The sequence below is a fragment of the Aulonocara stuartgranti genome (assembly GCF_965226115.1).
Source record: "Aulonocara stuartgranti genome assembly, chromosome: 17".
In the NCBI taxonomy this organism is placed as follows: domain Eukaryota; kingdom Metazoa; phylum Chordata; class Actinopteri; order Cichliformes; family Cichlidae; genus Aulonocara; species Aulonocara stuartgranti.
The window spans coordinates 35,048,199-35,062,316 of NC_138953.1; the positions used below are offsets into that span (position 1 = coordinate 35,048,199).

The 14,118-nt window shown below is 41.7% G+C and overlaps 1 protein-coding gene across 2 annotated transcripts; it reads left to right on the plus strand.

The window, feature by feature from the left end:
* Positions 1-1,857: 1,857 nt before the first annotated feature.
* wnt7ba (wingless-type MMTV integration site family, member 7Ba) lies at positions 1,858-14,073 on the plus strand. Of its 2 annotated transcripts, XR_014272098.1 has the most exons (5): positions 1,858-2,003; positions 3,128-3,354; positions 8,347-8,618; positions 11,508-12,089; positions 12,264-14,073. XR_014272098.1 is itself a non-coding variant. In XM_082509611.1 (4 exons), exons 1-4 carry the CDS (start codon positions 1,921-1,923, stop codon positions 11,985-11,987), a joined length of 1,062 nt encoding a protein of 353 aa, XP_082365737.1. In that variant the 5' UTR covers positions 1,858-1,920; the 3' UTR covers positions 11,988-14,073. The 2 variants fall into 2 exon arrangements, 1 of the variants encoding a protein (XP_082365737.1); XM_082509611.1 differs by having other exon boundaries at positions 11,508-14,073.
* The last annotated feature ends 45 nt before the right edge of the window (positions 14,074-14,118 follow it).

The window sequence follows — 14,118 nt, forward strand, 5'->3', positions numbered from 1 at the left end:
CTTCTGCTCAGAAATATGAAGAGAAACAGATATTGCCGCGCGAGCGCCAGGACACTGAGTGCATGCTGTGTAAGTGCTATCTTGGCTTTGGAAATTGTGGTTTTAGGGGGATTATTTAGACAGAAAGAGAGAGGGCGAGGGAGCATGAGACAGGGAAAAAGTGTTGAACACATACACAGAAAGGTCCAGTTTACAGGAAAGGCTGCATGTAGCTACATTATATCTGCCTGCAGCTAAAGTTACACACACACACACACACAGTCTGAGTGGGCACAACCATCAGGCCCATCTGACACGAGCCAAGGAATGAAAGGTATTTTATTTGAATCACTGCTATCTTTCGCCGGTTGCCACAGGGAATTTAAATTAAGCGGTTCGTTTCCACAAAAATACCCTCAATTATTCCACTTAGTTTTGTTCACATGATTGATACCCTGTTCAGTAACAGATTTCTATCAATATTATCTCCTTGTGGTCATTTCATCAGTTCAAGTAAATCTTTGAAAGGCTCCATTTCGGCCTGCAAAATGTCAGCAAGCCAGGAAAATATGCACTTTATCCTCTCCCCTCCTCTCCGTCCAGTCTGTAAGACAGACCTATAAAGCCTAGCCCGAGTGCTGGTGAAGATCTTTTGTTTTCACAGCACTTTTAAGTACAAGTGTTTGCCCTTGTTTGCACTCCTGCATGCATTCACCACACAGAAAATTGTCCCGATTAATCAGTATCTTTATTTTCTGCTTGCCCACACTGAAAACTAATCTATAAACCTCTTTTGTTAAACAGTTACAGCAGTTCTCTGTAACTCTGCAGATGCAACACCAACTGCTGCGCATTCTGGCACCGGTTATGTAGCTGAGTGACATTGTTCCTTCATGTCACCACATGAGGGCGTGTTGTCGGAGGGTACAACCACAACACAGCTGGAAGCTTGAAGAGTCGGAGACACTGCAAATCTGAAGCATTTCAGCAAACACCAACCAGCTGAGAGAAACTGGAACTCCAAGAGTTGTCTCTTTGGGAGTGCAAGTAATGGTTATTAAAGCCATTTGTTTGGTGATACCCACAGACAGTCGCTAAAAAGCTATTCCAAAAAAATAAATAAATAAAAAAATAAGAATAAAAATATATATGTATATACACTGCCAAAAACCCAGAAGATTATTATTTTTAAAACACTGAAACCAATTTTGGGTAATTCAAATATGCAGTTATTCACTGGCATTGTTGTTTTTCAGAGTTAAGAATATTACTGGTTGAGTTTTGGATGTGCTGGACTTAACTGTAACCCTGCAGTGGTCACGGGTCCGAGCACAACGGGGGGATGAGGACAAAAAGGAATAACGAGAAACACATTTAACTATTGACTGCCACAAAAAAACAAAAAAAACAAACAAAAAACCTTAAAAAATATATTTTAAAAAACGCGAGAAAGAGAGCAGAGTGGGAGAGGCGTGGACGTGGGTAGGAGGTGTGTAGGGGGTGGGACACAGAAGGATGCAGGGTATGCAGCCTCATCCCGGGGGCTGGTGCACCGGGAAAAAAAAGGCCACCGTCTCTCTCCCCTCCAAATACTTTAACAGTCTCACTTTTGGAGACGCATCCGGACATCCGGAATCCCATCTGCCTCCCCCCTCCCTACCCTCTCTCCTCTCTCTCTCTCTCGCCTTTAACACCTAGCCCGCTTTCAGTCCAGGTGGCAGAGCGCACATCGGCCGAGGGATGCAGACTCTCATCTCCAACAACACACGGATAGCGGAGCTGGGAACAGCCGCCGACAGCCACGGCTCCGTTAGCTAAAGAAGACGAACAGCTCTGCATTTGCGTGGACTCTAAAAAAAGGATACATTTGTTCTCAATTCTTCTTCTCCCTTTTTTTCTTAAACCCAAGCGAGCAAATCAAGCTGTGTTCAATGCGCAACCATGCTCATCATCTCATCTCGCAGTGCGCTGCTGTCCGTCTACTACCCACAGATCTTCCTCATCCTCACCAGCGGTAGCTACCTGTAGGTTTCTTCTGAATGAACACATGTAATTTCTCCAGCAGGTAGTAGTGCCTTGTGCGCAAATTAGCCAATTACGCACAGGGAAATTGGACTAACAGAGAGCGAAGTTTTGTTTTTAGTGCAGGTGTTTATTTATTACAGCTGATTTTTTTTTTTTATTATAATGATTATTATTTTTAGCTCAGCATTTGACTTTGCAAAATGAAGAAATCCGACTCGTGCTTGCATCTCGTTCTGGTGTGGCAGAGATTTTATTTTAGAAAGTGAGGTAAAATGAAATTTGGACTATCCAGTCCCTCAATATACGGGAAACATGGGGAGGAAATGCGTGATTTGTGACGTACAGTTAATTTCATTTTATCCTATCATAGACTGCCAAGGAACAAGAGCTGTGGATTTTTCCTTCAACATATGGCCACGTGTGTCATTTTCCGTCTCATATTGAGTCATAAAGATTGAATGAATTCGCTTGAGTGTATGCATGTAGCCAATATTTAATCGGCAAGATTTGTGCACGTCCTAGTGTGTGCGCCGCTGATGAGATGACCTGCCCTCGTGGATTTACACATTACACCAGAACCACTTTGTCATAGAAGCACCTCGTCAGACAAGGGCCATAATTGGAAAGCAGCATATGGAAAAGCCTCATTTTTGGATTACTCCACGCTTTGCCCACAGGCCCAGGCCTATGTAATGAGCTCTTTTCTTACAACATTAAAAGACCCAGACCCTCACAGAGAGAATGATTGCTGCACCATACATGCCTCTCATTCATATTAAGGGCAGGTTCTGAAGCCTTAAAGTAGCTGTGCTGGTTCATGTTTTATATAATATAGAGAAAGAGAGGTGGACAGAAATGTCTGAATTTGAAAACCAGTTTTTCTAATTAAATACGGCACTTTCTTATGTCTATATAAGAGTCCATTAAATCAAACATGATAAGACTTATGTTTTTATTTAGTTATCTTGACAAATGTACCCATTTCTCCTCTTGACAATAACATCTTGATACCCAAGCAAGGTTTAAGTTGGGGGAAGAATTCAAATCTTTCTGATTTCACTCAGATTTCAGTTCCATAATTTCTATTGTTCTCTCTCACTAAGCCCCATTACTCTCTGCCTAGGGCGTTGTCTTCTGTGGTAGCTCTGGGTGCCAACATCATCTGCAACAAGATACCTGGACTGGCCCCACGTCAGAGAGCCCTCTGTCAGAGTCGCCCCGATGCCATCATCGTCATTGGTGAAGGTGCCCAGCTGGGCATCAACGAGTGTCAGTACCAGTTCCGCTACGGCCGGTGGAACTGCTCAGCCCTGGGAGAGAGGACCGTGTTTGGACAAGAGCTGAGAGTAGGTCAGTCTGGTTGAAAGTCAGCTTCTACAAGAAGTATTAACAGTTTTTCTCTGCATAGACACATAGACTGTATGCAAAAGATGGAGGCAGCCACTGCATGGTTACCTAAAGATTGTAGATAAGTTTTTGTTCTGCTTGCACCATGTTGGATTTTTTGAGCCAGAGGTGACTACATAAAGACAAGCAAGTCAATAAATAAGTTTTCAGCTAATGGTAGCATACTTGGTTAGCAAGCTACAGCCACAAAATATACTGCTATACGAACCTGCAAAATCTGTGCTAACTAACATATGCTAGAATTTAAATTTCTAATACTGAAGCAAAAAATATTTCATGAGATAGACATCACAGCTGGCCAAAATAGTTTGTCAGTTAATCCCAAGATAACCAGAATCAGAATCCTTTAATAATGCCTAAGGAAATTATGTATACACCATTAGTGCAAACATACCAAGAATCTCAGCTCAGTAACTTAGCAGAGGTGTGTCAATGCTCATTTCAATCAAAGAGGCCGTGTCCCAAATTTTAAGTCTTAAAAAGATCCAAACAGGTGAGTTAGGAAATATTCTGCTTTCCGACAGTTGTTATGAAGAGGAAAATTGGCTTTAGAGACTTAATCCGTGTTTCGTATCATGCTCTAAACATTGTTAATTTCATCTTTAATGCTGGTTATTTCAAAACCGAGTCAGTATGGACTGATGTATGCGTTCTAGTCAAAAACTTGGGAGTGACATCACTCCAGAGTTAGCACATTCCAGAAAAAGACAGGAAAAACAGCATTTGTTTTGGTTCTTAGCAAGGTAGAGCCATGCAGGTATTACTAGCAACACTGCATAATGCATATATTTTTTTGTGTTACAAAACACATTCATGGATAGAGCCTGAGTGCTCTGAAAATGCTTATTTAGTGAGTCAAAAATACAGAATAGTGGTAGTACAGATGAGAAGTTTACCGTTTTTCTACTGTTTATGTTTATTGCTGCCATCTCAGGGTATGTTGGTCTGCTCCGACTTTTCTGAATGGTAAATCCAAGTTGAGGGGGTTTTCCACAAAAAATTTCCAAATCACAATTTCCGACTTATTCACCATGAGTATCTTTTGGAGTCAGCCCCTAGTGGCCTTTAGAGGAACAGCAGTGTTTTACACTTCCAGTTCTACCATGGAGGTTGCTGCTTGTAGATTGTAGAATATGTGAAAAGTAGGCTGAGACTGAACGGCTTCAAGGACGAGACAGGGGTGTTTGAGATACTGACATAGTATCAAGTACAGATTGACAATATTTAATATAATATGACCTATTGAGAGTAAAAAGATGACAGAAGAAAGTTTATTGGCTAACATTTTACAACAGTCTGATTAAATTAAATAAGGTCCAACAGGTGGAAATGATAGATGTGATAACAGGTGGACTGTTCAAACCAAGCCCAGCCAAGATTTCCCATCACTGAAAGTTGAACATCAGTGCGTAGACGAAGCCATTCTTCTTGCCACAAGAATCTCTTCTCATTCTTCTAGTGTTGCCTTTGAACGTCCTGTCACTATTGTCAGCGCTGAGAGGAAAAAGTTGGAGCACTGATGAAGGCATTTCTGTTTGGAGCTCCACACACGAGAGAACAATGAATGAACAAACTCCAACTCTAACGGCTTTGCTAGTATTCCCAAAGGGGATTTAAGCGACTCTGCTTGCCATGCATCGTGGTTGATGGGGCAAAGACTTTCTCTGTGAAGCCTCGCTTTAGGTCCATCTCTGAAAGCGATGCATAAACACAGACACGAACACACCTCCCCGCTTTTAGTCCACATTCTTCCCAGTTTTATTCCTCACAGGAGCGTGTTTGCTCCTAATGTGAACCTCTCATGTAAATCACATTGTAGTTGGAGCTGTTTTGTTGCGGTCTCGCTGTGGGTTTGGATGCACGTTTAATCTAGCATCTCTGGGAGCAATCACTTTCTTCAACATGGGAGACGGGCAGACGAGACGTCTGGATCGCTTTATTTCTTTTGTCAGAGGAAATGTCTCTTTTCTTTTGTGGTGTGTGAACAAGACTCAGAGAGACGCTCTAGACCTTACTTTGATCCTCGCGCCCTTTCCATGAGGAACAATTAAAAGACTTTATTTTAATAAGAAGTAAACTAGTTAGCAGGCTGCAACAAATGTGTGAGCTTTCTAGATATTTTGGGGGGAGGGGGGGGGGGGGTTGTAAAATAATTTCTTGTAAAATCACACACATCTGTCACCTGATTCTTACCCATTTTCTTTAGTCTTAAAGACAGAAATGTGAGCTAGGGTCTTAGCCCCCTCTCATGTGGCCAATGTGCCATCCACCACTTTATTTGATTGACCTGCTGAGCCTGTGAACTCATTAAATGTTGAGAAAGACCAGCGAAATTCATGCAAAACCACTAATTGAAGTCAGCTCCAGCAGCTGGATGGCAACAATGGAACCCTGCATGCACTGCTGTACAATCAAAACAAATCACAGTGCGAAGAGATGGCTGTTTGGCTATTGAATGCGCCTGATGCCTGGAGAAAGACTCAACCATACAATATATCCGAATGGGTCGCAGATTCAGCCTGATGAGAGACGACTAAAGAGTTTGTTTTGAGTTATGGAACGAGCGAACCGCAGGCCTGATGGTTTGCGAGAGCGAGTTTGTCAGGTTGGAGGCGCGCCATTAGAATCGCCTCCACCAGAGACGCCATGGATTAATACTCTGGGGCTGCTCAGAAGAACGGAGGCCCGGCATTATCCTGATTGGTGAGCGGGGATATCCTGTTACCAGCTTCTGTGCCAATAAATCCATCCCCTTTCTGCCCCCCTCCCCCACCCCATAAATATCAACGTGTTTATTCTGAAGTTCAATTGGTGACACGCAAAAAGCTTGGAAATGGGCACATCTCAGTCGAGCCTGGCCACAGATTATTTCAACATGCAACACACAGCGGTATCATTTGCTGGAATGATGCGGACCGCCTAAGACAGAGACAGAATGACACTTGAGCTGCGTGAGAAATCCCATTGATGAAAAACATTAAGCAAAGTAACTGCGAGTGCTGATCTTTAAAGAAAAAAGAAGCTCCTCCAGTCAGCCAGTAGATGTCACTTGTGTTTTCGTCACCATGGTTATCACTGCTTCAACAGTTACCGACTAACTGTGCAGATCAGCGATGGAGCATGAAACAAGGCTTACGGAGAAAAGATGGAGTTATGAAACTGTGCCTTTACTCTTAGGCTCATTATTTTGCCTCTTACAGTAAATTTACGGAAGGCATTAACAAATACTGTTATACACCACTGCTCTCTTTCATATTTAATCATGTCCTTAAAGCAGTGAATATTTTTTTTCTCTAAAGCCAAAGAGCAGCAACCCAGCTTTGCACATCAATACATTTTGAGGGCTTTTGCCTTTTCCGGAAAGCTGGAAACGAGGGACTAGAGAACTTGTCGTGAAATGCAACAAATGTTTGGCTGCTGGGGTAACCCCATAAAATTGAAAGGCCTTTTGTCTGCCCACACAGAAGTGTTTTCTTTTATTTTTGCCTTGCGTGTTATTTGACGTCAAGTCAAATCAAATCATTAAAAAAACAGAAGAAGGACACTACAAAGCATGCACGGTGACCAAGCTTTACTTGGACGGACCTTAGGACAGACTTCACAGCTAAAAGAGAATAAAATAATAATAAAAAGGAAAAGTTAAAACAAGACAAGCAATGCATATGCAAATGCCAAATATTCAGCCTAGTTTAAAAGCCAAAAACATAAAATGTGTTTTCAAATGATTTTTTTTTTTTTCAAAAAAGAACGCTAGTTTTGGAGAGGTCCTGATTTAACTCTTTACCCCTTGAAAGCCTAATAGGAGGAATCCTTGAAGCTTTAAGGTGTCCCGAGAAAATAGATCTTCAGCGGTTTGGTGACCTCATGGTAATTCTACCATAGGTCTGCATAACCTCTAATTGAGCAGAGGGCTAATTAGCTAAAAGGAGTGACTTGGTAGTGTCAAGGAATCAGTACATCAGAAGTGACTTTCAATGGGTCAAGACAAAAGCCTTTAAGCTTACAAACATGGGCCACAGTCCAGAAATGCTGAATGCTATATTGTCTTTAAGCCCAACTTTTTCCTGATAGCAACACTTTTTGCTAAGAGCATTTGAAGAGATGTCAGAAAGACAGAGAATAATGTCTTTCTGACATCTTGTCAGGTTGCTGCCTTGATAAAAATGAATATAGTATTGAAGGGTTCTCTGTTAAATCTTTCAATGCTCAGTTCAATTCAGTTTTTCAAGTAGAAATGTTAAAAATCCCTTCAGATGTGTCCTCATGAGCTGAAAGGTATGTTCCACTACATTAAGATCAGGTGACTGATTTGACCATTCTCTTTGCCTGGAGAAACTCTTGGGTTGCTTTTGCAGTATACCATAACAATGCCTCCACCATGTTTGATAGATAGTGTGGTACGCTTCGATCATGAGCTGTTCCTTTCCTTCTGCATACTTTTCTCCTCCCATCATTCTGGTACAAATTCATCTTGGTTTCATTTGTCCAGTGATTTCTTTCCCAGAACTCTGCAGGTTTCTTTTGATGTTTTTTGGGAAAGTCTAATCTGGTCTTCCTAACCAATCTGCACCTTAGTGTAAACACTCTGATTCTTAGATTTTTGCATCTCTTGACTGTAGACTTTGACAACAGCAACAGGTCCACCTGTTCTTGACTTTGTTGTGAAGTTGTGAAGAGGTTTTTCTTGACCATGTAAACATATATTTCAGTTTTCTTCTGTGTTGGTTTTGGTGTTGCTGAACTGGCCAGTGCATATATTCTGTTTAAGAGTGAACCAGGTTGTTGATTTGGCCACTCCTAAAGTTTCTGCTGTCTCTCTGATAGGTCTGTTTTTTCAGACTAATGATGGCCTCCTTCACGCCCATCAGCATCTCTATGAACCTAATATTGGAATAACAATGGATTCGGTATATTAACATGATTCTATTTCTTCAGGCAGCAGGGAAGCAGCGTTCACTTATGCCATCACGGCTGCTGGAGTTGCCCATGCAGTAACCGCAGCGTGTAGCCAAGGCAATCTGAGCCAGTGTGGTTGTGACCAGGACAAGCAGGGCTACAATGACCAGGAGGAGGGCTGGAAATGGGGAGGCTGCTCAGCTGATGTCAAATACGGCGTGGAGTTTTCGCGGCGTTTCATGGACGCCCGCGAGATCAAGAAAAACGCCCGGAGGCTGATGAACCTGCACAACAATGAGGCCGGGCGAAAGGTAACACATGATCACAAAACTCTATCTGACCAGTTGTAAACTAAACAATAAAGCAAATAATAATTAAACGATGTGTGACATAAAACGTGAGCGTTGGTAAGGACGACTCCTAAATAGAGCTGTGCCACAGGCCTACAGCCCATTCAATGAATTACTAAGCATTAAGTCAGAGTTGAGGATATTATCCCCCGCCTCCTTTCTCAGCGGCAGCACCAAAGACCACACTTCTGCGCCACCACAAATACTGAACCGACTGGAGGGACTTCCAAAAATGCGATAACCACGAGGGGAAAGACAGAGTTTCTCTTAAGACCAGAGCTGTAGACAAACAAGTTACAACATGATGTAATTATGAGCTTTAAGTCATCTCACATTGAAAATGCATCAAAAACAAAATACAGCTCGGTCACCAAGGCAAACAGTCACCTGTCAATTTTGTCATCTGAAAATATTTGTATGGCAATATAATATAAATCTGGCTCAAACCACAATGTAACTCTATACATGCATGGTTGCACAACGGCTCTGGTCAGTTTTCTCGGGCTGACATGCTATTCTGTGGTCTCAGCAAAGGTAAAGTTAATTAGAGACTACAGTTCGGGGGTATGAGTTATTTTCCCCAGGTTTTGACATAAAGTTGGCCTATATGTTGCTGTGCTGAAAGTTGAAGTGCCCACAGAAAACCCAGCTCACCAGAACAGACAGACTTGAAGGCTGAGCGAATGCTATTAAGCATTTTAAGCAATGGACCTGCAAATTTAAAATGACCATTTGCAACACACAGAAGTGTGTACACCCCCGCGCAACGTCAATTAAATGTCGAATGATGAACTTGTACTAGCTGCTTACTTTTAAGTTGAATGGTCAAGTGTTTGTTCTCATGTGAAATTAAAAACAGGCCGATTCTATTCAAAATACAGGAAACCAGAGCAGCAACTTTTAATAACAGATTCGATCCGTTTTGGCATGAAGAATATCGGTGTCACACAGATTTCTGATGAGATGCTGTGCCGTTCTTCAGAGACATTTCTTTCAGCTGTTGGTGTTCTGCTGGATTCCAATCAGGCAATACACTTGGCCTGGTCATAGTTTTGAGTTTTCCTTCCTTTAGAAACTTTTGTGTGCTTTGGATGATTATCATGCTGGAATATTCGTCTTCTGCCAGTCATTTTGTCAGCCGGTATTTTGGGATTTCCACGGGTAGCCATGGCCCATCTATAAATGTCATCTCTTCAACCTCCTTTGCATTCATTCAGCCCCGTATCACCTTGAAGCTTCACTGCTGGTGTGGGGGTCCCGGACGAGTTTGCGCCAAACACATTGGAACCTATCTAAGGCAAATAAATGTATCTGGCTTCATCTGACCAAAGAATGCTCTCCTAAAACCAATTTTTGTGTGGAAGAGCAAGCAGGACCTTTTTTGGAAGTCATCCTTAGAGTGTGCACCGTCCTTTCGCAATGTCTCAGATGTCACACAAACTCTGACTTTCACTGATAAGATAAACAGAGGCTCAAAAATTACCTCTCAGATTTTAACTAGTCTACAGACTATGGTCTGTGGTGACATTTCAGGAGGTTAGTGGCACTATGGCTGGCTCTGTTACTCTTGATTAGTGCTGCAGCTGTGTTTTGACTGCTTTTGAGTCGGTTACTGATCTTTCTCCATGTTTTTCCAACCTATTTTTCAATTCCTTTGGCAATTCTACTCTATAAGAAGCCATAAAGCAGCCAAGCAGACAGACAGCCCATAGCTTCAACATTAAAAGGGCTGTGGGGGATCAACACTGCTAAAAAAAAAGAATTAAGGGAACACTTCATTATCATAGTATAACACAAAAATCAGTTAAAGTTTCAGTTATGAAGCATGAACCACTTTGAATGAATTTATCTGCTTTGATTAAAATCAAAGTGATAACATGTGGAGACGATCCTCGAAAAGGGAATGGTTTTGCAGGTGATGCCCACAGACCATTGCTGTCTCCTTATCCTCATCCCTGTATACAGTATGATGTTGCAGGCAGCGTAACGTTTGCCACACCAGTTCCATACTCTTCTGCATCTGTCACATGTGCTCAGTGTGACAGTGTTTGCTCAGAAAAACATGCATAAATAGCTTTCATGTTCATGTTATAGGGCTCTGGCAGTGAACTTCCTGCACCTCTTCATACAAAGGAGCAGATACCAGACCTGCTAGTGCGTTGATGTTCTTACACAACCGTGTCCAGCTCTCCTCGCGTAACGGTCCATCTCCTGGTATCTCCTCCACATTGTTGAGAGTGTGCTGGGAAATACAGCAACCCTTCTTGGATGGATCAACCCTGAATGGGTTAGGATTTACATACCAGCACCCCCAAGCACCACCGAGGACACTAGCAGTAGCCAAAACTGAAGAAAATTCAGTCAGGTGGGATGAGGAGAGAGGAATGGTCTGTGGCCAGCACCTACAAAACCATTCCCTTTGTGGCGACTGTCTTGTTGGCTCTCCAGTGCACCTGTTGTCACTTTCATTGGCACTAAAGCAGATTAAATCAGAATGGTTTTTGCTTTCTAAATGGGCAAGTTTATATCCATGAAGTTTAACTGACTTTGATGACCAAATGTTCCCTTAACTTATTTTGAGTGGGGGATGTTCCGGCAGTTAGGCCAACTGGAAGTCAAGGATTTACTCAGTTTGTTCTCATGATAATGAGATTTCTTGTGTGTAAGCAATCTCAGGTGTAATTCATTTTTATTGCATTGAGTTTCTATTGTAAGACCTGTGTTTTCAAAATACTCTTTCTTAAGTTCTTTGCCAAGTTTTATTGTTAATTGTTACTTATCCTACTGATTAGGCTTTTAACCACCATGATTAATGTGTACCAACCTAAGATCTACTCTCTGTGCGCTCAGATCCTGGAGGAGAGAATGAAGCTAGAGTGCAAGTGTCATGGTGTATCTGGTTCCTGTACTACTAAGACCTGTTGGATCACCCTGCCAAATTTCAGAGAGATCGGTAACCTGCTGAAGGAACGCTACAGCGATGCAGTTCAAGTAGAGCCAGTTCGAGCCACGCGGCTTCGCCAACCCTCCTTCCTGCGTCTCAAACAGGCTCGAGGCTACCAAAAGCCCACAGACACAGACCTGGTGTACCTGGAGCGCTCTCCCAACTATTGCGAAGAGGACAGGGCCACAGGAAGCACAGGGACAAGAGGAAGACTGTGCAACGGCACCTCGAGCCTCGCAGACGGCTGTAACGTGATGTGTTGTGGTCGGGGTCACAACACACACCACTACACGCGAGTCTGGCAGTGCAACTGCAAGTTCCACTGGTGCTGTTTCGTCAAGTGCAACACATGCAGTGAGAAATCAGAGGTTTTTACTTGCAAGTGAGGAAACAATGAGGCAGGGTACCGAGAAAGGAAGGGAAAAGGGACAAGGGTACGAAGGGAAGGGAATATGAGAAGCTGGAATTGGAAGTGAAGAATTTTGGAGGTATTTATTACATTTTGCACATTCTGACATCCCATCTGGAATGGAAAACAAAGTGGAATTTGATTGGGAGCAACAGACATAAATATTTAAGACACGTAACTGCTTGCATGCTAGAGTAAAAGTGACATGACAGTGAAAGGATTTTTAAGATAATATCAGTGACGTATCCTACAGATGTTCCACAGAAGAAGAGAAAGGCGACTGTTGGATCTTGGAAAACGTCTGGAACACGCTAACTGGAAATACTATGAAGTAAGATTGCAGCGGAATGCGTTCAGCTCTACACTGTACTCAGTTTGAACACTGAAAATGAATTATTTATGTCAAAATATTTTTCACACTTAGAGGATGGTTAGCAAATTCACGTGCTCTGGCATTTTTTTTCCTCTCTCTAATTCATGCGGGCCACAATGGTTTTGTCATATGGAAGCTCAATTACAGCAACTAAACAGCAAAAATGATCTTTTTCCATTTTTTCCTCCCATAAAGGGCAACTTACTAGTGCTTTATTCTCTTTTTTTGCACTCACGTGGTTATGTTTTCTTTTTTTATGTCATGAGACATTGGTTACTTTGGGGAGCTGTTGGGTCATGGACATACACTCACCGCCGATGCTTTCCTATGCCAAGAACCAAAGAGGCAGAAAAATACACATGAAGTACTTTTAAACACCGTACTTGTCAGTTTGAACGGCACCTCGTCTTGACTGTGTTCACTGTTTTGTTTTTGGAAGGCTCTTGACTTCTGTGAAAACCATGTAAGCCTCATTGGAACTCTATAGAGGTGCAATCAGGTTCAGATACATCCAGCATTCCCATGAACGGCAGAGACGTGGAATTCCACATTCATGGTCTGTGCTTACACAAGGCCTTCCAGCGCGGTTTAGGCCTGCCTGGGTGGATGGCATGTACCCCAACCACACGGAAGAGGGTATGTGAGGATCAAAGGCCTCAAAGCTATTTTTGGACAGAACCCTTAATGTATTCAGAAATGTTTATTTAGGCTTTATATAACTTACAAAACATTTTGAAGAGTATATTTTTATATGAGGAACGTGGCACTTTATGTCATTTAAGGTGGAAAGAAAGTCACTATTTAGGAGTGCTTTCTGACATCATTGTATACAGATTGAAAAGCTTTAAGTTATTTGGAATTTTTGTTTTTCTTCAAGGTTCCTAAACTGTAAATATTCTACATGTTTTATCAAAAGTTGACCAGATCGTCTATCTTCACATGATCCTTCATAACTCAGAGTGGGCTCTAATAGTTAGTTGTCAAATCAAAGTAATGCAAAGGCAAGTGGAAACCACTAAAGTGGACCTATTGTGCTTTTCCTTGTTTTCTATCACATATATAATGCTACAATGGTGGGTGCTCATATTAAACATGGAAAGGTTTTCAATTAATGAAGCCTGAAATCCTGCTTCAGACTGCACTAAACACTTAGTTTTAGTGTGTTTTTCCAACTTCGACTCTGTGTAGTATTCACTGAGAGGGGGCATCCTAATATGGTCATCTAAGGGACAAATCTTGTATTTGTAAATGGCATTGTAAATTGGCATCCAATCAGAAGAAAGTTGACTTAATGAGAGGGTTTTATTAAAGGAAATGGATGAATACAAGATAAATGATGATTATTTTGAACTGTGAATCACTCAAAGCTACTCTAGAGTCCAAGTATTATAATATGCAGCTGGAAAACAAGCATAATAGGTCCCCTATAAAAAAATAAAAATAAAAAGGTACATGGAAGGTGCTTATAGACAGTACATGGGTAGTGTAAAAGAAAGTGCAAGTATTTTGTATTTGTCTTGATGGTGCTTTTGGTTAACAGTTTCCTAAAAGCATAGCTATAACTTAAAGAAATTTAACTAAATCTGTATTTTATTTGTTTTGTTGCAAAATTAGAGTCTGCAACACAAACATTGACAGTTGTATTTCATTCTTTTTTTTACCAATAAAATTTCTAAGGCACCTCTAGCTTTTTTGTTTTGTGTCACAAAAGGCCAACAATATTTCAATAAAAACA